A 25,144-nucleotide genomic window follows, 5' to 3' on the forward strand; every position below is an offset into this window, starting at 1 on the left:
TTTGCAAGACAACAACCATCTGCAAGAACATTTAGACAACTTTTGCAGCAGCATCGACTATCAGTTCGGAGACCATGGCTGCGGTTACCCTTGACGCTGCGTCACAGAGAGAAGCGCCTGCGATGGTGTACTCAACGACGAACGTGGGTACAAGAATGACAAAACGTGATTTTTTCGGATGAATCCAGGTTTTGTTTACAGCATCGTGATGGTAGCATCCGTGTTTGGCGACATCGCGGTGAACGCACATTGGAAGCGTGTATTCGTCATCGCCATACTAGCGTATCACCCGGCGTGATGGTATGGGGTGCCATTCGTTACACGTCGAGGTCACCTCTTGTTCGCATTGACGGCACATTGAACAGTGGACGTTATATTTCAGATGTTTCTCGACCCGTGGCTCTACCCTTTATTCGATCCCTGCGAAACCCTACATTTCAGCAGGATAATGCACGACCGCACGTTGCAGGTCCTCTACGGGCCTTTCTGGATACAGAAAATGTTCGACTGCTGTCATGGCCAGCAGGTTCTCCTGATCTCTGACCAATTGGAAACGTCTGGTCAATGGTGACCGAGCATCAATACGCCAGTCACTACTCCTGATGAACTGTGGTATCGTGTTAAAGCTGCGTGGGCAGCTGTACCTATACACGCCATCCAAGCTCTGTTTGACTGAATGCCCAGACATATCAAGGCCGTTATTACGGCCAGATGTGGTTGTTCTGGGTACTGACTTTTCATGATCTATGAACCCAAATTGTGTGAAAATGTAATCACATGTCAGTTCTAGTATAATATATTTGTCCAACGAATACCCGTTTTTCATCTGCATCCAGTAGTGTACAAGTGAACACTATTTTTCGAGTGGCACAGCGAAGAAGTCCGCCATAACCAGTCCACTACAAAGAGTTGCGGCAACTAGTCTCAATAATGCATCGCAGTTCATATAAAGCTTCACGAGAGAAGTGCTGTAACACGAGATAAACTTGTACTTTGTGCTTATTTTTACCTTTTTCTTTTTCTTCTTGTTTTTTACTGTGCCACCTCATCGTCCGGTAGCTACTGATTCACTCACACACATACGGTGGGGTGCACAGATACAGATGGCGGCGGTGTCGCGTACGCAAGGTATAAAATAACAGCGCATTGACGGAGCTGTCATTCGTACCCAGGTGATCCACGTGAAGAGCTTCCGACGTGATCATGGCCGCACGACAAGAATTAACACACTTTAAACGCGGAATGGTAGTTGGCGCTAGGTGCTTGGGACATTCCACTTCGGAAATCCTTGTGTAATTCAATACTCCAGATTGACAGTGCCAAGTGAGTACTGAGAATTGCCTCTCACAACGGACAACTTAGTGATTGACGGCTTTCAGTTAACGACCGAGAGCAGCGGTGTTTGCGTACAGTTGTTAGTGCTTACAGACAAGCACCAATGCGAGAACTAACAGCAGAAATCAGTGTGGGACGTACGACTGACGCATCTGTTAGGGTAATGCGGCGAAATCTGGCGTTAATGGGCTATGGCAGCAGACGATCGACGCGCTTGCTTTTGCTAATAGCAGCGCCTCTCTTGGGCTCGTGACCATATTGGTTGGAACCAAGACGACGGGAAAACCATGACCTGGTCAGATGAGTCCCGAGACCCCACGAAGCCATGGACCCAAAATGTCAACAAGGCACTGTGCAAGCCGGTTATTGCCATTTGCAGTCATTAATGAACTTCATAATCCCAAACAACGACGGAAATTTTAAGGATGGCAATACGTAATGTGACCGGGCCACAATTCGCGACTGGTTTGAAGAACATGCTGCACGGGTTCGAGCGAATGATTAGGCGCCCCATGTCGCCCGACGTGAATCGCATCGAACAATTATGGGACATAATCAAGAGGTGGTTTCGTGCACAAAATCCTGCACTGACAACACCTTCTTAATTATGAACGTCCATAGAGGTGGCGTGGCTCAATATTTCTGCGGGGTATTTCCAGTGCCTTGATAAGTCCATGCCACGCAGAGTTTCTGCATTACGTCGGGAAAATGGAGATCCGACGCGATATTAGCAGGTGTCCCTTGAATTTTTTGACCTCAGTGTATACCTTCACGACTCACATGTAGTATTTACTTGGGGTTGTAAAGTTATTATTTACATCCCGTCATTGTCATGAGATCTGTTACCCGCCAGGGTAACCGAGAGCGCTAACGCGCTGCTTCCTGGACTCGGGTAGGCGCGCCGGCCCCGGATCGAATCTGCCCGGCGGATTAACGACGAGGGTCGGCGTGCCGGCCAGCCTGGATGTGGTTTTTAGGCGGTTTTCCACTTCCCGCTAGGTGAATACCGGGCTGGTCCCCACGTTCCGCTTAAAGTTGTTCTCTGAATTTTATTCGTGTTCCCCGAGCAAAACATGCTATGCCCGTCTACCCTTGCCAAGCCGGGGGGGGGGGGGGGGGTCGCTAGTGTGTAATAATTGAATGAGTCTTCTTTCATATGGAGCCGTTCTTTTTTCTGATTATCGCTTTAGATGGCTGGCGCTGAGACAGGCTGACAAAGTGTGATCAGCCACTTTGAGTGGCGCCAAGGCGGCCGCGGCTACACGCGTGCTCTCTAGCCGGCTGTGTGCGGTGCGGGGCGTTCGGTCGCCCGCCTATATGAACCAATAATCCGCCAAATGAGCGGACGCTGGTCAGGGTAAACAGAATAAGTTATTAGGCGCGCGCACTAGCCGACAACACAGCGGCGCCAGGGCCGGAATTAATATCGCCTAATTGCAGTGGCGCTGCGGTTTCAAAGGACACTTTATTACGCCGCTGCAGGAAAACAATTATAATTTTTGCCGGAAGCCCGTGGCTGAAAGGTAAATTAGTGAGCCTTTACAGCGTTTCCGGCCAGCGGGTGCCACTGAACTTCCAGGGCTGTAGACTAGCGGCGAACCGACGTTAACACCAGGGATTGTTCTCACTGTATCCGTGTTGACCACAAGCAAAAGGATGAGGGGCTCTGTAACCCAGGGCAGTTGCCCTACGGGCCATCATGTGAGCACAGTGCCCCGACAGAAAGGAATTTTGCACCTGTCGATTGAATATATGTCAGCCGATGGATGAAAATTATAAAATGGTTCAAATGACTCTGGGCACTAAGGGACGTAATAGCTGAGGTCATCAGTCCCCTAGAACTTAGGACTACTTAAACCGAACTAACCTAAGGCCATCACACACATCCATGCCCGAGGCAGGATTCGAACCTGCGACCGTAGCAATCGCGCAGTTCCAGACTGAAGCGCCTAGAACCGCTCGGCCTCACCGGCCGCCTAAAAGTTATAACACTAAAAATTATCTTAATTGAATCCTCACATATTTCTGAAAGGTACCAGTGTGTTGTCCCAACTCTCTGGACGGTGGGGGTTTCCCAATGAGACAGGAGAATTTTTAGAATGTGCTTCGCTTCCACGCAACAACGCCGAAACGTGGTAGCCGCGTGGCCTAGGGCGCCTTTTCACGGTTCGCGCGGCTGCCCCCATCTACATCTACATCTACATCCATACTCCGGAAGCCACCTGACTGTGTGTGACGGTGTGTGACGGAGGGTACCTTGAGTACCTCTATCGGTTCTCCCTTCTATTCCAGTCTCGTATTGTTCATGGAAAGGAGGATTGTCGGTATGCCTCTATGTGGGCTCTAATCTCTCTGATTTTATCCTCATGGTCTCTTCGCGAGATATACGTAGGAGGCAGCGATATACTGCTTGACTCCTCGGTGAAGGTATGTTCTCGAAACTTTAACAAAAGCCCGTACCGAGCTACTGAGCGTCTCTCCTGCAGTCTTCCACTGGAGTTTATCTATCATCTCCGTAACGCTTTCGCGATTACTAAATGATCCTGTAACGAAGCGCGCTGTTCTCTGTTGGATCTTCTCTATTTCTTCTATCAACCTTATCTGGTAGGATCCCACACGGCTGAGCAGTATTCAAACAGTGGGCGAACAAGCGTACTGTAACCTACTTCCTTTGTTTTCGGATTGCATTTCCTTAGGATTCTTCCAATGAATCTCAGTCTGGCATCTGCTTTACCAACGGTCAACTTTATATGATCAGTCCATTTTAAATCACTCCTAATGCATAGTCCCAGATAATTTATCGAATTAACTGCTTCCAGTTGCTGACCTGCTATATTGTAGATAAATGATATGGGATCTTTCTTTCTATGTATTTGCAGCACATTACGCTTGTCTACAATGAGATTCAATTGCCATTCCCTGCACCATGCGTCAATTCGCTGCAGATCCTCCTGCATTTCAGTACAATTTTCCATTATTACAATTTTCCATCGGCCCATCGAGTACTCCCTCGGGCATGGGTGTGTGTATTGTCCTTAGCGTACGTTAGATTAAGTAGGTTGTAGGGACCGATTACCTCAGCAGTTAGGTCCCATAGGACCTTACCACAAATTTCCATTGTTTTTCCACGCAAAAACACCCAAGTTTCAATAAATATTTTACTTCGTAGTTTACTAAAATCTTGTGGTTTATCGCGGATGTGCTCTAGCAATGGTCTGTGCTCTAGCAAAGGTCTTTTTTCAAATATTAAGTCACCACATACTGTATGTGTATCCTGCTTTTCCTCTGAATGCATCTCAAGCTTTGTGGGTACCTCACCACCACCAGACTATAATCACAGTGAGATATCGCAGTGCTTAAGCCTGCGTCCTGATGCCGTTTCTGCCGTCTGCAGTCCCCTGAATAGCTCAATGATGAGCGTCACCTCCATGGGGGAGGACGGGAGGACCGCGTTCGAACCAATATTTTTTGAAAAGCAGTTTCAATTTTTTGCATCTTAGTTGACAAAAAAATGGCATCGTCGAACGAATATACCAAAGCTTGACTAACCTTCAGAAATTACACATACTACAAGTTCTTGTGCAGTAAGAATTAATGGTTTCAAAACGGTTCAAACGACTCTGAGCACTATGGGAGTTAAGGACATCACACACATCCATGCCCGAGGCAGGATTCGAACCTGCGACCGTAGAAGTCGCGCGGTTCCAGACTGTAGCGCCTAGAACCGCTCGGCCACACTGGCCAGCAATTAATGGTTTGCAGGATTTACTTACGTGCCAGTAAATCAAATCCACTTATAGTGTTTTCTAAAAAGACAGCATTCCGAGCTGCAATAATTTGCTCTACTACCACTACGAGTGAAGAAGGAGCGCAGTAGATCGTTGCTACTCAGTTTGGTTTTGTCCGGAACGCTCCATGTCGACTTATGTGTTTTTTAATTTTTTAATTTCTGCAAATGCCATCGATCTAGCAGTTGTAGCGTCAAAATTGCATGGTGAAGGTAAACGTTGCTGTTTCCGTTGGTAGCGCCGAGCCCCCATTACGTTAGCATTTCCCCTCACAGGTCTCTACCTACAGCAAAGACCAATCTTTTCATTTAGAGTTTTGTTCATCATTTTCAGCAGCTGTTTTTGAAGAACGCCGATGAGAAGAAATAGCACTCTAGGTGCATTAATTTTTTTTTAACACAACTGGCGTGTTGTTTTTTTCACATCAGTAATCTTGTTATGCCATTCACACCGCCACCCCAAGTGCAATCGGGCAGCTACTTCGTGTCACCCGTACTTGCTTCACACAGTCAAAGAGAAAGATTGGACGTCATGGAAGCTCAAAACGTAGTAACACTTCTTCGCACAGTGAATTGTTCTTCGAGGGTGAGTCAAATGAAAACCTTATATATTTTTTAAAATATTATTTATTGTGCAGAAGTGGTACAAAGCTGTATCACTTGTCAACATAATATCCCCCACGCTCAATGCAAGTCCTCCAGCATTTACAAATTGCATAAATTCCTTTAGAAAAAAAAATTATTTTGGTAGTCCGCGCAACCACTCATGCACCGTGTGGCGTACCTCTTTATCAGAACGGAACTTCTTTCCTCCCATAGCGTCTTTGAGTGGTCCAAACATGTGGAAATCACTTGGGGCAAGGTTTGGTGAGTATGGTGGATGAGGAAGACACTCAAAATGCAGGTCTGTGATTGTTGCAACTCTTGTACGGGTAGTGTGGGGCCTTGCATTGTCATTTTGCAAAAGGACACCTGCTGACAGCAATCCACGTCGCTTTGATTTGATTGCAGGCCGCAGATGATTTTTTTAGGAGACAGTGGTCTTTCTAGGCATGTAATGCTCCAAATGACGCCTTTTTCGTCCCAAAAGAGAGTCAGCATACCCTTCCCTGCTGATGGTTCTGTTCGAAACTTCTTTGGTTTTGGTGATGAGGAATGGCGTCATTCTTTGCTCGCTCTCTTCGTTTCCGGTTGGTGGAAGTGAACCCAGATTTCGTCCCTCTTGCAAGGAAGCCATCACCTTCTCGCTGAAAGCGCCGAAGTAGTTCTTCACAAGCATCAACACGTCGTTCTCTCATTTCAGGAGTCAGCTGCTGTGGGACCCATCTTGCAGACACTTTGTGAAACTGGAGCACATCATGCACAATGTGGTGTGCTGGCTCATGACTAATCTGTAAACATGCTGCACTGTCATTCAGTGTCATTTGGCGGTTTTCCTTCACTATGGTTTCCACTGCTGCAGCGTTCTGTGGAGTCACAACTCGTTGTGGACGACGAGCATCTTCCACTGAAGTCACACCATTTACGAACTTCCTACTCCATTCGTAGACTTGCTGCTTTGACAAACATGCATAACCGTACAGAACTTTCATTTGTCGATGAAATTCAATAGGTTTCACACCTTCACTACTCAAAAAATAAGAGAACGCTGTTCTTCCCTGGTGCCAGTTGCAAGTGGGGCGGCCATCTTTATACTGATACTGCGACGCTATGTGTGGATCTGCACTACGCTGCAACCTACAGGCCATACTGCACGCTGTTTGTAGCACGCTTACCAACTTATAGGATAACGGCGCGAAATTTCGATTTGTTATTATAAATTTAAGGTTTTCATTTGACTCACCCTAGTATAACAATTTCAAAAGGACAAATGTATACCGAAAATTGCGAAAAAATATGATATAAAATAAAAATATCGGCACTAGATAAACCTTGAAATGCATGTCGGTATGTCGATGTGTCGATATTTTACCAACAGCCCTAATTGGTACGCGAAGCGTTGGCGTCGCGGCCACGGAGTCGGCTAAGCGGCCGCGGCGTCGCCTGTGCCGCGTTGCCTGCTGCGCTGTGCTGACGTCCGGCTCTGAGCCGCTGATATCGGCCGACGGCGCCTCACTTCCCCGCTGTGTGGTGTGGCCGACGGCCCCCGTCCCCTGCCCTTACCCTGTCCCTGGCACGTGGCAAACACGCGACGTTGCGAGCCCTGCTCGCCGTGTCTGCCACGAGGAAGACAAGCCGTGGCGCTTACGTCACAGCACGTGACTCTGCAGGTTTTACGAGTGCCAGCAGACGTCTACGGCTGGGAGCGAGTAACTATTTCAGACGAGTATAATAATTCTTGTCTGCTCGTTTAAATGTGTGTAAGCTCTCGATAGCACGCCATAAATTTCAGACTTTTAATGGGTTCATTTTCAATTACGTATTTATTTCCCGTGGACCCTAAACGGAGGCCCTGTGTTTAATTGGCCCCGGTTTGCCGCAGTGACATTAGGGTGGTAACGGATATTCTGCGAATACTGAGCAACTGGTCGCCGAATGTCGAATGGGCCAGATGTTCGCCGAGATGCGGAAGAGGCGGGCGCCTCGAACCGGGTGTGTGCACATTGCACTGCGAAGAGCTGCGACAAATATTCGCTATCTCTACAAAACTGGAAAGCGATTCGGCACACGTAATTAGTGCAGCTCCTTTTGTTGACTTGAGGGAGAGTATAAAGAAGAAACCGAGAAGAGAGTAGTGAGTAGATGTTGTCAATTAAAGCACAGTAACACACATTGATGAGCTAGTCTGAAATTTTCTGAGGGAAGAGGAAACTTGTGAAGTCAGGTATGACAATACGCGAGGATCTCATCCGTGAAAGAGAAAAGGTTTAGCACAGTGCGACCTCTGGATCTGGGCTATAAAACGCGTGGACAGACGTTGGCAGGATGAGGGTGAAGACCGGAAACGGAGCCGACCGCGGTGGTCTCGCGGTTCTAGGCGCGCAGTCCAGAACCGTGCGACCGCTACGGTCGCAGGTTCGAATCCTGCCTCGGGCATGGATGTGTGTGATGTCCTTAGGTTAGTTAGGTTTAAGTAGTTCTAAGTTCTAGGAGACTGATAACCACAGCAGTTGAGTCCCATAGTGCTCAGAGCCATTTGAACCGGAAACGGAAAAGGTCTGCAACGCGGATGAACTCGAATGCCTATACTTTAGGAGCTAAAAACATGTCAACTGAGACTGCCTCTAGTCTGTGTATATATTTTCGTGTCTTTATTTTCTAAAGAAACAGTTAATTTTTGTATTACATTCCTTACAACAGAATGATATTTTCACTGTGCAGCGGAGTGTGCGCTGATATGAAACTTCCTGGCAGATTAAAACTGTGTGCCGGACCGAGACTCGAACTCGGGACCTTTGCCTTTCGCGGGCAAGTGCTCTACCAACTGAGCTACCCAAGCACGACTCTCGCCCCGGTCTCACAGCTTTACTTCTGCCAGTACCTCGTCTCCTGCCTTCCAAACTTTACAGAAGCTGTTTTTTCTTGGAAGCACTCGGAGGAGTAGGTCTGTCACTATTTACAACCAAATTATCACGCCCTTCGGCACTAACCACTCTTTTTACTGCTGCTATATTCGTTCTGTAGTATCTGTTTCCTTTGTTTCCTATTTTTTTAAACACTCCTTTTGGTTTAGTCATGACGAAAACTATCACAGGAAACACTGAAATTAAAACGCGGATAACTGTTGTTGTCAAACACAAACAAATGTACAGTTCAAAGAGTTTATTGCGAAGTACCGCCAGTGTAGGCAACTTATGAAATGGACAGTTCTCTACAAAACAAAACAAACCACAGCCTTCTAGACTATATAGTTCCAGAGAAAAATGCCACTATGCAAAATGACGGAAAACAAAATTCTCGGAAATGTCATTGCATGATTATTTTCAAATATTTATTTAAAATAGTAAATAATAGAATATTTCAATAAAACCAACACCAAATTAATCATAAACATCCATATTTTCATAATTTGCATAAAAGTAAAAATGTCAAATTTTGTCATTTTGGGCGGTACAACTCCCCTTAAATCCTAGGATTTCCTTCCCTATCCTTTCTCTTTCACAGTTTGTTCTTCATCGCCGTCGGAACGCTAAACACTCGTCTTTAAGGTTTTAAGGACAGCACGATACGGTCGCTTTTTCCTGTGGGTCCTAGAAGCTTATTAAGGTACTGAACTAAACCTCTGTCACCTGCGAAACGCATAAGCTTTCTTTTTGTAGAGGAAGTAACTACGTAGACTCAATTGGTTTCAGCGCAGATGAATATAGCCACCCTGTGACTTCGCTTTCTTTCTGGCTCAGAATAAGAAACAAAACACTGTTTTCTCTTTCATGCCTATAGCAAATTTGACATTCGCACAACGTTTCCTTAATTTGAGCAACCTTGTTTTAACACTTTCCGAACAGAAACTCTGCAGTACACCAGCCTAAATCACCGTTGCGTAATGTTTAATTTCGGTGCTTGGTACACATTGTCCTAGCCAGTACAATACGATAGTACGGGCAACTGCGAGAGATCACACACGTACTTTACTTTCTTGCGTTGTTTTTTAGCTTCGTACGTACATGTGCTAATATATCTGGTTATATTTTGACCCAACTTTGTGTATGGAAGGAGTGTGGAAGTACGCCACAAAAATCGAAAAAGTTAGCTCAACGGAAAGTAGCACAGAAATAATTCGGGTCTGTCCTTAGCGGGACGACTAGGGAACAGGTAGTGTGTGTGTAGGCAGGTGTGTGTTTGGGGAGGGGGGGGGGTGCTGTTTCATAACAAAATAAAGATACAAAAAACAGTGAAAAGATCTTTGTAGTATTAGTGGATTTCTAGGAAGACTGCAATGGAGAGCGGCGAAGTAAGATGTTCAAAACCTTGAAGAAGACGTGAATAAAACGCAGGGGCACGAAAGTAACCCGAGATATAGTGCAGTAAAAATGCAACATAATGAAAGAAAAGACTGTGTTTGGATTGTTTATGGACTGGTATGCTGTTTAGTGGTACCTGCAAGCAGTCATGAACGACGTAAAAGAACTTTGTAATGGTAAGAAAAGATAACGTATACCAAACAGAAGATGATGCACAGAACTTTCTTCTTTTGACCAAACGTAAAGGGCAATTTCATTTAGACAGCCTACTTTCAACTTTGTATTGCATATTGCGTTCCAAGACGAAAGTGGATAAAAGATGTAGAAAGGAGAACTGCGTCTTCCTATTTCTTGAAATTAAAAATCCCACCACATGATGAGAAGACGTCTTCTGTACCAACAGAGGCCGTAACACTATGTGTTGTAGTAGAAAAGCAATTAAGGAAGACAATATGCCCTCTGTTTTAATTAACGTTCAAACGAATGTGGTGACAGTTTTAAAGTTCTGTGATTTGACCAACTTGCTTCGTAAAATTTTAGTGAGATGTTCCTAGTATGCTAACAGGGTTACTGGCTCACCCGTTTCAGCCACTCCCATTTCGCAATGCCTTTCTTTTAGCTCTTCCGTCGTCCTACTTCTGTTTTAATCCCATGTCTAGCTCCTTTCACCCTTTCTTAGTTGTGTTAAGGCATATGAGATAGAGTGATTACGTATGTTAACGGGAGTGATGTGGGAGGGAGTGAGTGCCATATTAAATGCCTTGTCCTCATTGTGTGACAACAATTTTAGTCGTTTTCTCCACAGTCGTTTCTTTTAATGTATGTGAGGGAGCTGACAAACTCGGTGTTGAGCGCCCTTAAGATACACAAACATAGACACACACACACACACACACACACACACACACACACACACACACACACAAAACACACACATTGTTGAAACCATACATCTGAAGCAAAGCGTTGTAGGGAAGTGAAACAACGACTCTGCTAATAAAGATTGAGAATAACCACATCAAGCGCACGACGGCAGAAGTTGCCAACACCGAACCAGTCGAGAAGCTGGCGAGTGCCTTTTGAAGGGAGGAACGGGTGAAGGACGCCTTCGGATCACCGGAAATTCTGCTCACTATTGGAAATATTGGTTGTGTCAGAAGTTGGCTAATTAATTGGCCGTCCCAGCACGAAGTTACCGTTGTCCTAGACTGTCAGTCTTGTTAAAAGTTTAAGCTACTTAACCTAAGTAGCAGTATAAGCTGCTTAGGTGGCGAGGAAACATGACAGAAAATGTTTGAATCGACAAGAAACTGACAGACGGGTGAACAGAAATGCGACCACTGAAGTCTTTAAAGAGTTAGTGACCTATTGGATAATGTTAATGAAGCAGATTACAAGAGTACCATTTGTTTCATCGGTCTCTGATTTTAAGATACAATACTATAAAGAAACAAATTGTCCATTGTGGTATAAGCGGAATTGACGCAAGAAGATCTGCGACGTCATTTGTTTCACAAATAAAACAGATAGTACTATGGAACAGTGCAAAAGAAATTATTACAGTAATAAATGGACAGTATAAGAGTAACCCAGTAGCATCTGTACTCTGCAAGCCAACTTACAGTGTACGGCGCTGAGGGTAGTTTGTGGGCCTCTGTCAACTCCTCCCCCCCCCCCCCTTCCACCACCATCTTTTCTCTGACAGTCCTGAATGGTTTGTAGGAACTATGATTGCTGATAAGCCTAGGTGCGAGCTCGTATCTCTCTGATTTTACCTTTACAGTCTTTCCGCGAGACATATGTAGGATGATGAAGTATATCAGTTAACTCTTCTTGGAAAGTACGCTCTCGAACTTCGACTGTAACCCACAATGTGATGCAGAAAACCTCTCTAACAGCGCCTGCCACTGAAGTTGACAGAACCTCTCAGTTAAGCTTTCGCGCTTGTGAATGAAACCATGACGAAACTTTCTGATTTTGTTTGGATCTACGCTGCTTCAAAAATGGTTCAAATGGCTCTGAGCACTATGGGACTTAACTTCTGAGGTCATCAATCCCCTAGAACTTAGAACTACTTAAACCTAACTAACCTAAGGACATCACACACATCCATGCCCGAGGTAGGATTCGAACCTGCGACCGTATCGGTCACGCGGTTCCAGACTGTAGCTCCTAGAACCGCTCGGCCACTCCGGACGGCTACTCTGCTTCGTCGATCCATTCTTTCTGGTACGGATCCCAGATTGACGGCCAATATGTAATTATTGGGGGAACGGGAGTTTTGTCAAATACCTCGTTTGTGGATGGATTACACTTGCTGAAGATTGTTCCAATGAATCCCAGTCAGTTTTATGTATTCAGTCCACGTCGGATCGTTCCGTGCGCATAGTCACAGATATTTCACTGATGCGCCTGCTTCCAGAGATCGTGTAATCATACACAGATAAGTCTTTTTACTTATTTGTTAGCAACACGTCATAAAGAATGAAACCTTATTTAAATTTAGTGAAACCTTTTTTTAAATTTATTTCATGTCATCTATTCATTTAGAGGAAGTTGTTAATTCTTACACACTGATTATATATGCGTTTTCCTGTGTCTTGTTTGATTCTTCAATCCATTTTGGCACACACAGCGGTGGTAAATTAAAAATCCACACTCAGAACCACGATTTCCATATCACTATGGCCCTGTGTGTGCGTTGCATGGTCAGCTGTCAGTCCTTGCACCAAACGTCAAATCTGTCCATGTCTCTTCAGTCCGGAACCGCGCGACCGCTACGGTCACACGTTCGAATCCCGCCTCGGGCATGGATGTGTGTGATGTCCTTAGGTTCGTTAGGTTTAAGTAGTTCTAAGTTCTAGGGGACTGATGACCTGAGATGTTAAGTCCCATAGTGCTCAGTTTTTTCGCCTGTAGCTGTACTTTTGTTTCGTTGCGTCTTCCCACCTGGAATAGTATTATAAAGGAAGAGATCCATGGGTGTGATGATTTATCCCTGTTGAGGGAGCTGTAATGAGTACAGCTGGCTGTGAAAATCTTCAGTCTTACTACGCAACTGTATCGGTGTACTTTGTTCACTAGACGACTGAGTGGTTCTGAATCGAACACTTCCCACAAGTCGAGGAACACTGTACCTACCTGGAAGACCAATCCGCTGTCTTCTCAGTGCAGCGGGGCACCAGACAGAGCAGCGACTCACGAGATCGCAGGTTTCGAAAAACTCTTCGATTCCTACGGTGGAGGTTTTCGGTCTCCAGACAGGTCGCAGTTTAGGAAACTACAAACAGCGGCGACCAACAGCAGTGTTGTGCCTTTTACAACCCACTGACAGAGAATTTATCTGTACATGCTATTGGACAAAATTAATCTGCTCGTCAACAGTCTGATGTGTTTCTCTATGCGCAGTACCAAGAGTAAGGAATTTCATACTTTATATTTGTGCTCATTCTGCGTATGCTGTGCAAACAATCTCGTTGTCTCATTTCGCCTTTCGTCTGTCTCTCATAGCGTTATGGAAGTCACGTCCATTGTTCGTAAAGTTATTGTTCTACGTACTTCTCTGCTGCACGTGCTTACTGACACAGTAAATTACGTTGTAGACACACAGGATTATTTGTATTTATCATGAATGAGCCATACATTAGTATCCCCGGAGCTTAAATGAAAACTTGTTTTGTACACGAGAGCCTATTACTGTGCTGCTAATGGCTTTATAATCTCTTCCATTTAATGCAACCAGAGGTCAATTCGTTATGCTAGTAAATACGTAACCCTTTTTGCAGTACGCTAATTTTTTATAAACCTTAAATATTTGAAGTTTTTCGTTAATTAATAAGTTTTTCTGGCTGTTTAGTGCCGGAAATCTCACTGCCTTTCTTTGAGGTGTGGCTCCTATCTTTAAGAGAAGTGATGTAAAGTGATGGAGAATTACGTACTGAGGCCAGTAACACTCCAACAGAAATTATTCACACTGAGTGAAAGGCTACAGTGACATAAATATTTAATTATTGTAGAGACTACCCTGGCTGGAATATGTACCAAGTCGTTAGAAACTGGCAAATCTCGTGAATATGGAATATTTCAACAAATTGTACTAAGAAGCCCTCATTTTTCCAGTACCTATCGAGTTACTTTCGTGAGAGGAACGTAAGGAACGCGATCTTTTGTTTTGCTCTAAAATCTTTACTTCTTCGTCCACGAAACCCGCACCAGCTACTGCTATTCCTTCGGAAATGTGATAGGAATGCATTTGTCGAAACGCATAGAATAGAGTCTATCCTCCTTAGTGCTAGCCACAGGCTTTTTCCATTAGTGGCCTGAAGTAGCCGACAAACATATCGTGAACAGTACGCTGTGGGTGCGCATAATCACTTGCGTTCTTTTTACAGCGGTCCAAAGTATAGCGAGAAATAGGACTTTACGTTGTAGTTTCGTTTGCGTTTAATATATTCGGCGTCCCTCTTACGTGACCATGTAGTTAATTTCTTCTGCGAAGTGTATGCCATTGGGGTCAATTTGTAGGTCCATGCAACGCTGAACACGACATAACATTTGAAATATTTTCGGAATGTTTCTCATCTGTTATGTAATTTTGGGACTTATGCATGGATCGCGAGAGAAATATTTTAATTCTGGAATCCAGATGTTCATTCCCAACTTTTTGAACATTAAGGAGTTGGCTACACTCAAATCTGTGCTACTTACGCGTGAACGTTCTGTCACCGTATTGGTATTGCATTCTGCGTGACGTTCCGGTGACGGGATCAGTAGAATGATGCAGTTGATGCATGGTCAGCCGAGATTACAGACGTGTTCCAAGAGGAGGAGCTTCCAGTTCTGAAGTAAGAAGTGCGATGCAAGTGGGCATAACTGTCAGCCAGCACCACGGGCCTCTGCCTGCGTATAACTGACGATCGGTCGAGGATGCTGCGAACACCAAAGAGAAAGATTATAAAGATTGCCGCTGGAAACGAATATTTAAAAAAAAGTAATATCTGACCTGCTACGTCATTACTGCTATAACGCGCTAACAGCGCCTAGAAAGCTTATCAACTGAACTTTGATTGTGATTACTGAACTGTATAGGGTGGTCCATTGATAGTGACCGGGCCAAATATCTTACGAAATAAGCGTCAAACGAAAAAACTACAAAGAACGGAACTCGTCTATCTTGAAGGGGCAAACCACATGGCGCTATGGTTGGCCCGCTAGATGGCGCTGCCATAGGTCAAACAGATATCAACTGCGATTTTTTAAATTGGAACCCCCATTTTTTATTACATATTCGTGTAGTACGTAAAGAAATATGAATGTTTTAATTGGACCACATTTCTCGCTTTGTGATAGATGACGCTGTAATAGTCACAAACTGCCGGCCGCGGTGGTCTTGCGGTTCTAGGCGCTGCAGTCCGGAACCGTGGGACTGCTACGGTCGCAGGTTCGAATCCTGCCTCGGGCATGGATGTGTGTGATGTCCTTAGGTTTAAGTAGTTCTAAGTTCTAGGGGACTGATGACCTAATATGATAAGTCCCATAGTGCTCAGAGCCATTTGAACCAATAGTCACAAACGTTTAAGTACGTGGTATCACGTAACATTGCACCAGTGCGGACGGTATTTGCTTCGTGATACATTACCCGTGTTAAAATGGACCGTTTACCAATTGCAGAAAAGGTCGATATCGTGTTGATGTATGGCTATTGTGATCAAAATGCCCAACGGGCGTGTGCTATATATGCTGCTCGATATACTGGACGACATCATCCAAGTGACCGGACCGTTCGCCGGATAGTTACGTTATTTAAGGAAACAGGAAGTGTTCAGCCACATGTGAAACGTCAACCACGACCTGCAACAAATGATGATGCCCAAGTAGGTGTTTTAGCTGCTGTCGCGGCTAATCCGCACATCAGTAGCAGACAAATTGAGCTAGAATCGGAAATCTCTAAAACGTCGCTGTTGAGAATGCTGCATCAACATCGACTGCACCCGTACCATATTTCTGTGCACTAGGAATTGCATGGCGACGACTTTGAACGTCGTGTACAGTTCTGCCACTGGGCACAAGAGAAATTACGGGACGTTGACAGATTTTTTGCACGCCTTCTATTTAGCAACGAAGCGTCATTCATCAACAGCGGTAACGTAAACCGGCATAACATGCACTATTGGGCAACAGAAAATCTACGATGGCTGCGACAAGTGGAACATCAGCGACCTTGGCGGGTTAATGTTTGGTGCGGCATTATGGAAGGAAGGACAACTGGCCCCCATTTTATCGATGGTAATCTAAATGGTGCAATGTATGCTGATTTCCTACGTAATGTTTTACCGATGTTACTACAAAATGTTTCACTGCATGGCAGAATGGTGATGTACTTCCAACATGATGGATGTCGGGCACATAGCTCGCGTGCGGTTGAAGCATTATTGAATAGCATATTTGATGACAGGTGGATTGCTCGTCGAAGCACCATACGATGGCCCGCACGTTACCTGGATCTGACGTCACCGGATTTCTTTCTGTGGGGAAAGCTGAAGGATATTTGCTATGGTGATCGACCGACAACGCCTGACAACATGCGTCAGCGCAGTGTCAATGAATGTGCGAACATACACTCGCTGTTGAGAGGAATGTCGTTACACGTATTGCCAAATGCATTGAGGTAGACAGACATAATTTTGAGCATTTATTGCATTAATATGGTATTTACAGGTAATCACGCTGGAACAGCATGCGTTCTCAGAAATGATATGTTCACGAAGGTACATGTATCACATTGGAACAACCGAAATAAAATGTTCAAACGTACCTACGTTCTGTATTTTAATTTAAAAAACCTATCTCTTACCAACTGTTGGTCTAAAATAGTGAGCCATATTTTGTGTCTATTACAGCACCATCTATCACAAAGCGAAGAAAGTGGTCCAACTGAAACATTCATATTTCTTTACATACTACACGAATATGTAATAATAATGGGGGGTTCCTATTTAAAAAAAAAAAGAAAACGCAATTGATATCGGTTTGACCTATGGCAGCACCATCTAGCGGGCCAACCATAGCGTCATCTGGTTTCCCCCTTCAAGCTAGACAAGTTTCGTTCTTTGTAGGTTTTCGTTTGACGCTTATTTCGTGAGGTATTAGGCACGGTCACGATCAGTGGAGCACCCTGTATAGTGAGTGAGGGATTGGTTAGCGCAAACTTGTATTACTTATGAGACAATGTTATTGTTACCTGCTGTTGGTTGTGGTTCAGTGGTTCAGTGAGTATTGATTGGGATGGGTGCGCAGTTGATGTTTCAAGTTTGGATCTTCAGTGATGAGGAAAGAAAGTCAGGCTTGTACTAAAGAGAAGTTGTTCTGTCCACCGGCCGACCTGCTTCAAGCTTGAGGGTGCCTATAGGCCGATTAAAATTACTTGATAGTTGAGGTCTGTCGCTTCTGCTAGAGTGCTGCTGCTCGGCCACAGGTGACACACAAACGCGGCTATTCGCTTCACCAGTGCTCTTAACGCGCACCGCGGAGCAATGTTGGAAGTGGTCGCTAAGAGAGATGTCGGAAATGCGAGATGCTCTGTCGAAAGCTGATTTTAAGTGACCAGTGACTGAACTGCGGCAGGCGACACATTTTTTTGGCCCTGAATTTAAACTCATGTCCTAAGCTAACCACTATCTCCCGATGTGCACTACATCAGAGTAAGCGGCGGTGAGCAATCTGCGGCAGGCCTGAAATCGCGATCGCGTTAATCATGTGATTAAAGCCAACCTTTACGAGCAAAGTCAAGACAGAAATAAATTAGTTTCAGCGTTAAAGGCAAACTGTAATTTTTCGCTCTCATTGCTCAGTTGGTTACACGAACTACCGCGCGCCGCGAGGGATTAGCCGAGCTGTCTCAGGCGCTGCAGTCATGGGCTGTGCGGCTGGTCCCGGCGGAGGTTCGAGTCCTCCTTCGGGCATGGGTGTGTGTGTTTGTCCATAGGATAATTTAGGTTAAGTAGTGTGTAAGCTTAGGGACTGATGACCTTAGCCCGCATCTCGTGGTCGTGCGGTAGCGTTCTCGCTTCCCACGCCCGGGTTCCCGGGTTCGATTCCCGGCGGGGTCAGGGATTTTCTCTGCCTCGTGATGGCTGGGTGTTGTATGCCGTCCTTAGGTTAGTTAGGTTTAAGTAGTTCTAAGTTCTAGGGGACTTATGACCACAGCAGTTGAGTCCCATAGTGCTCAGAGCCATTTGAACCATTTTTGAACTGATGACCTTAGCAGTTGTCCCATAAGATTTCACACACATTTGAGCATTTTGAACTGCCGCGTAACCAACCGATCAGCAGTCCTCCTTGACACTTGGTTGCAGATCATCTACATCTACCTCTACGTGACTACTCTGCAATTCACACTTAAGTGCTTGGCAGAGGGTTCATCGAACCACAATCATACTATCTCCCTACTATTCCACTCCCGAACAGCGCGCGGGAAAAACGAACACCTAAACCTTTCTGTTCGAGCTCTGATTTCTCTAATTTTATCTTGATGATCATTCCTACCTATGTAGGTTGGGCTCAACAAAATATTTTCGCATTCGGAAGAGAAAGTTGGTGACTGAAATTTCGTAAATAGATCTCACCGCGACGAAAATCGTCTTTGCTTTAATGACTTCCATCCCAGCTCGCGTATCATATCTGCCACACTCTCTCCCCTATTACGTGATAATACAAAACGAGCTGCCCTTTTTTGCACCCTTTCGATGTCCTCCGTCAATCCCACCTGGTAAGGATCCCACACCGCGCAGCAATATTCTAACAGAGGACGAACGAGTGTAGTGTAAGCTGTCTCTTTAGTGGACTTGTTGCATCTTCTAAGTGCCCTGCCAATGAAACGCAACCTTTGGCTCGCCTTCCCCACAATATTATCTACGTGGTCTTTCCAACTGAAGTTGTTCGTAATTTTAACACCCAGGTACTTGGTTGAATTGACTGCCTTGAGAATTGTACTATTTAACGAGTAATCGAATTCCAACGGATTTCTTTTGGAACTCATGTGGATCACCTCACACTTTTCGTTATTTAGCGTCAACTGCCACCTGCCACACCATACAGCAATCTTTTCTAAATCGCTTTGCAACTGATACTGGTCTTCGGATGACCTTACTAGACGGTAAATTACAGCATCATCTGCGAACAACCGACGAGAACTGCTCAGATTGTCACCCAGGTCATTTATATAGATCAGGCAGGCAGATTCCGAACGAAAAAAGAATGATAGGGAGAAAATACGAACTAATAAAACAAGTCAATACGATGGTGAAAAAGGAATTAGCAATAAAAAATTGCATTTAATTCAATTAATTGAATAAAAATAATAAACCAAACTCTTTTGATTGTATGTAGAAATAAAAAAAAATTCCCTGCATTTGTGAAGATTCGAACCACTACCTTCTCCATGTATTACGCTACGGTACAACATTGCGCTAATTACTTTTATATCTATGGTCACTATGTAGCAACGATCTATTCCAGCATTAAAAAATTCGGCTTCAAGAAATGTTGTGCAAAGTTTAACTAATGTAAGCCAATCTCTGTGATTATGATAACTGTAGATCGGCGGTAGGCAATGAAAACCTCGTAACCCCATCTGTCTGTGAAAACTCGTAATTCCAGTAACTCCATAATCAGAGAGAGATTTGAAAGTGCACAAACTTCCCTTATCTGTTAATAAGTAAGCTTCTACTATACAATTACACACGTAGTAATTTTCTGTACCAGTTTATATTATTTTTTAAGGAACTGTCTTCGCTTCACCTGCAAAATTTAACAAAATGGAATTATGAGGTTTTCATTGCCTACCATCGGTAAGTGATCCTGAATCGCCTTTGCCGGCTGGGGTGGCCGAGCGGTTCTAGGCGTTCAGTCCGGAACCGCGCGACTGCTACGGTCGCAGGTTCGAATCCTGCCTCGGGCATGGATGTGTGTGGTGTCCTTAGGTTAGTTAGGTTTAAGTTGTTCTAAGTTCTAGGGGACTGATGACCACAGATGTTAAGTCCCATAGTGCTCAGAGCCATTTTGAACTTCTCTGCTATGACTAGCCAGAAAAAGTGGAATGTAAAACCTTCCTACTCTAGCCATATGAGAGGAAAAATTCACAAAAATCAAGGAATAATCCACTTGCTCAGAATAAATCAAATATAACTGACGAATTAAAGATTAATTCAGTCATCATAATTAAATTCATCGGAGCATCACTGAAAGCCCTCACGTTACAGACCACACTGCCGATCCATTCCAGTGATACTCTCTGAAGTACAGAAACACACCCAACAGCAGTTAACAACAACAATCTTACATTTTCTCATAAGTAATACGAGTTTCCGCCAACAAATGTCTGAAGAACTACGAAGTCCACCAATCAGCATCAATGTTCAGTTCATGAGCCTTCGCTGCGCTGTTAGAACATTACAGGAATAATGATGTAACAGTTCAGATTTCTTTTAATTATTTTACGTTTCATATACGTTGGCAGCGGCGGCAGTTCATAATCTTCTTTGGTGTCTGTAGCATACTAGATAGGCCGTCGGTTATGCGCCTTCAGTGACAAGCTACTCAGCTCCCTTATCGTGGCTCAGAGCTGCAGTCAGTTCCTCAAGAAAGTGTACGCCGTTATCTGTATGAAATGAAAGACACTGTTATGATGTTTACAGGAAAATTAATGTTATGACTAATTGCAGAATTACGTAATAGTTAATCCAATCCCCGCCATTATCGATTATAGATTGGCACATTTTTTACGTGGTTTTCTGCGTACTCTCTCTGTAACGGTCTCCATATCGTCTTGATCTGACATGACAGCCACTTCAGAGTATATACTGGCTTTCCTTTAAGCTTCATCTTAATATACGATCAAACATTTTAGATCGAATATGGATCCGGAGACATTGCAGGCCAATCCACTGTGGACACCCCATTGTCTCGTTTCCACCCTGTACAGAGACGACTGTGATGTTTCGGATCATTATCCTCTTGAAGCACCCAGTTTGCCTCGTTCGAACCAAATAGCTTCATAACGGACCTCAGATAGCATTATTGATAAATATTGCACATTTTTCAGCGTTTGAATTGACTGTAAACAAATGCAAATAGCGAAAACTGCAACCGTCAAAACAAAACATTGAACTTTCTATAGACCGCGAAAAGTGAATTGAGTACAGAGTCGAGACCACTGCCAGAAATGTAGCTGCAGCGTTACATTTAAAATTATGGCGTACACCTGTTTGTGGAACTGACTGTATGCCAACTTGCATCACGCCACTCTTTAAAGTACATTTCATACCTTAAAGCATGGAAATTCCCGCACTTGCACCATGTCTGTACTCCGGGTTGTCATCCGTCAACTACATCATTCAACCAATACCTTCAGTAGATTACAGCAGAAGTCGGACCCTTACAAAACAAAAATTAACGAATTTAGTTCTTCGGGGAAGGACTCAGAATTTCAGCTCGTCAAAGGTTCCTCTCTTCCACCCTCATCTCCTTCTCTTTTCACTCGCTCCTTCTCCACCTCCCTATCCCCAGATTCTTCGGAGTCTCTCCTGCAATAGTACTTGAAGGGGGGGGGGGGGGGGAGACTGCGAGAGGAAGGGTGGAACAAAAAGTTTGGACGGAAAGAAGAAAGTCGGGAGTCAAAAGTTGGATGTGTGGTTGGTTTCGCTACCCTTGCTGAAACCATAGGACTAGCGCTGCCCGTAGATGACTGGGGTCATCTTTGAGTCCCGGTCGGGCAGATAACTCATTTGTAGCAAGAGATTTTCCGATATGTTCGGGTTGACCCATTTGAGCGAAATACCTGCAGCACATCCATTTTAAGAATCCAAATGAAAAAGGCTATTCTGCAGATCCAGTTGAGTCTAGACATACACTCTTCAGTGGTTAGCAGTGTTCCCGTTGCTGGGCCACCTATGTATCTTGTCACCCCATTTCCTTTCTGACCACTTATCCTGACATTCGGCAGAAATAGTCACCAGTGAGCTATCAACACCGAGAGCCTTTGACCATTACACTAATACCAATCATTTACAGTGATTCAGTACTCCATATGGCCAAACGTGTGGGCATTCTGTGGTTCCCCGAAATTGCTTACGGCAAAAACCAGGCTATTTCGTTTGCAAAGGAAGCTGTAGATTTTCTTCTCCATGCCTCCCATCTTCGTCTGTAATGACTTCATCGTCAATGAGACTTTTACCCTGTTCTTACTTCAGGCATTTTAAATTTTTTACCATGGCACGATCTTCCGACCTCCATCCTTACGGGGCTATCTATGTAGTGCATGGCGTACGGTTTACTGGTATTCTAGACAGTCTGAGATGTGTCTACCGCGTTTGATGGTATTTGTTACATATATTCCACAGTTATAACTCACAAAACACCCGTTTCCCTTCCAAACAACAACGGCAACGACCATCACCAGCACCACCACCATCTCCACCACAATAAGTTAAATGTCACCAACCGTGCCACACCATGCAATCGAATCGTATTTTTTTGTCACCCCATTCCCACCAAACCCATAGGAACGCAGTGGTGTACGAACTAACATTAGTGAATGCGCCGAAAACGATGGATTCGGCTTAATATGCATCGGTTTGGATTATTTTGTTATTTCGCCTCCTTCTTTCCCCCAAAACCTAGTCAGCTGAGTTATTTTTCTAGATGATAAGTCATATCGCTATTTCGTTTCGTTTCGTTCTCTGGCCTTTGTCCCGCTCCAACGCGGGGTCGGCTTTTCTATGACGGATTTGGCAGTGTTAATGGCAGAGGGTGGCCGGACGCCCATCCTGCCGCCAACCCGAACACTCCGGGACGGAAGTAGTGTACCCCAGCAGTCATGAAATAGTGCAAATGTTTTCAAATGTCCGTGAGTCGTGTAACTGAGGCGGAACTTGGGGACCAGCCCGGTATTCACCTAGCGGGATGTGGAAAACATAAGTCATATCGCTATCAAAATTGAAAATACAGGCGTGCGTGCTAAGCGTTACGTCGAGTGCTGACCGCTCGCCCTCCGCTTGTTGCAGGTGAAGTGGGCCAAGCAGCAGGTGGTGTTGTCGCGGCCCAAGCGCGACCTGCTGCCGCTGTCGATGCAGCTGAGGCCCGGCCGCAACTACCGCCAGACGGTGCTGCTCAACGACCCGCGCTGGCAGCAGATGTGGTACCTGGTGAGTCAGTCACGTCGTCTATCATTGCTTCTGTGATTGTTTGGTGGTGTGCGACTGAAGCGTCTGAGCATGCTGTGAAGGCCGAGAAGCTGTCACTTAAACCCACTACATTTGCCACCCCTGCTGAGTGCTAAGGGATAGTGGAAACGCATAGTACCAGTGTCTCGCCAACTCTTCTTCCACTGACAGATTAAAACTGTGTGCCGGACCAAGGCTCGAACTCGGGACCTTTGCCTTTCACGGGCAAGTGCTCATCACTTGGATCACTTGGAGACGAGGTATTGGCAGAATTGAGGCTGTGAGGCTTGGGTAGCTTAGATGATGAGCACTTGCCCGCGAAAGGCAAACGTCCCGAGTTCGAGTCTCGGTCCGGCACACAGTTTTAATCTGCCAGGAAGTTTCATGTCAGCGCACACTCCGCTGCAGAGCGAAAATCTCATTCTGGAAACTGAAATATTGTTCCACTTTTACAACAGCGATTATCACTGTGCATAACAAAATATTCATAATAATCGTAGGCATTGTCTCGCTAACGAGTATTTTTTATCTTCCCCGAGGGCCATTGTCCTTTATGAGGTGGCGAGTGGCTGAAGAGAACAATCCTGGGGCCATACCTTGTACTGCAGTGAATGAACGTCCTGCTCATGCCAACCACGGGCTGCTGCGAATTTTGAGAACAATCCTGGGGCCATACCTTGTACTGGAGTGAATGAACGTCCTGCCCATGCCAACCACGGGCTGCTGCGAATTTTTCATCGTGACATTTCCTCCCCCTCCATTGCTGTTCTACTTGTCCAATCTTAGTCTCCGCCAACGTTGTTCGAAATACTGTGAGTTCTCAAAAATATTCAGAAACTACGTTGGACGATCGGAATCAGTCGTTTCCCAAATGATAGCGTCTAGTTATTAAAGTGTGATTTTAGAACGCCCTTGTAAAGTTTCAGTTGCCATAGTTGTTTTCGATTCCCGTATTTGAGTCCGGAATACATTATTTGTTTTGGCAGACGTCTGCTGGGCATTCTGTTAATATGGCCGGACCCTCGAAATTTCACTTTCAGGACTTTCCTGACGTAGTGCTGACGATATTTCTCGAGAAGCTTCATATGCTTTCTGTAGGTTAGCTAGGTGTTAGACCCATAAGTAAGAGTTCGTATAATGGTGGTCTGATAGACAAGGAGATTGGTCACTGCGCTGGAGTTATGGTTTTCAAAGGTCCTGTCAGGGGTACGCCTACAGGCTTTGCTGTCATATCTTATGCAATAGTGTATTTCAGTGTCAGTACCTCATTTAGTTCATAGAAGACTACCAAGCAAGAAACGTGCTCAACATTTCACCACTGCATGTTATGAATCGATGTGTATAGATGGTATTTTGCGAAGATATAAAATTTGAATTTTCCGAATGGTATCTTCAAAGCCGATGCTCATATGTCCTTCATTGAATACATTCAGAATTGGGTGAAGGGCTTCCTTGAGTTAGTCATAACAACATTATCATTTGTGTACTTCAGTTTGATGACAGAGGTTCTCATTACCTTCGCTGTAGCTCGGACAACTAAGTTTGAAGAAGCTCACATTCGTCCTTTATACTATTTCATCTCCGATGGCAGTTTCCTTCATCGAATTATAGTCAAGTTCCAGTAAATAATGAAACTAAATAAATGCATCAGACATGTTTGCTTAATTCCAGTTCGTTTTCGAAGCTTCTCTGGGACTGCTACAATTGCTGAAATTGGCGACGCTAATGGTGTCACTCAGCAGGCGAAATTTTTGCTTACGTTTTCGAGTGGATCCAGTTAAGTCTGGGACCCTCAAAAGAGTCGACGGCTAAGAGAATCGGTCGTTTGGCGGGTTCTATGAAGGCATATTCTCGCGGTCTACTGGCAGGGTATCTTCAGCAAGGGGCATTTGGCGGTTGGA

The 25,144-nt window shown here is 44.8% G+C and overlaps 1 protein-coding gene across 1 annotated transcript in view; it reads left to right on the forward strand.

Moving 5' to 3' along the window:
• Positions 1-25,144, forward strand: part of LOC126199436 (furin-like protease 1) — a 286,856-nt gene that overhangs the window by 125,171 nt on the left and 136,541 nt on the right. The window contains exon 2 of the mRNA XM_049936353.1: positions 23,085-23,225. Within this exon, the coding sequence (XP_049792310.1) occupies positions 23,085-23,225 (141 nt within the window). The remainder of the gene's footprint in view (positions 1-23,084; positions 23,226-25,144) is intronic.

The sequence above is a fragment of the Schistocerca nitens genome, chromosome 8, assembly GCF_023898315.1.
Source record: "Schistocerca nitens isolate TAMUIC-IGC-003100 chromosome 8, iqSchNite1.1, whole genome shotgun sequence".
Taxonomy (NCBI): Eukaryota; Metazoa; Arthropoda; class Insecta; order Orthoptera; family Acrididae; genus Schistocerca; species Schistocerca nitens.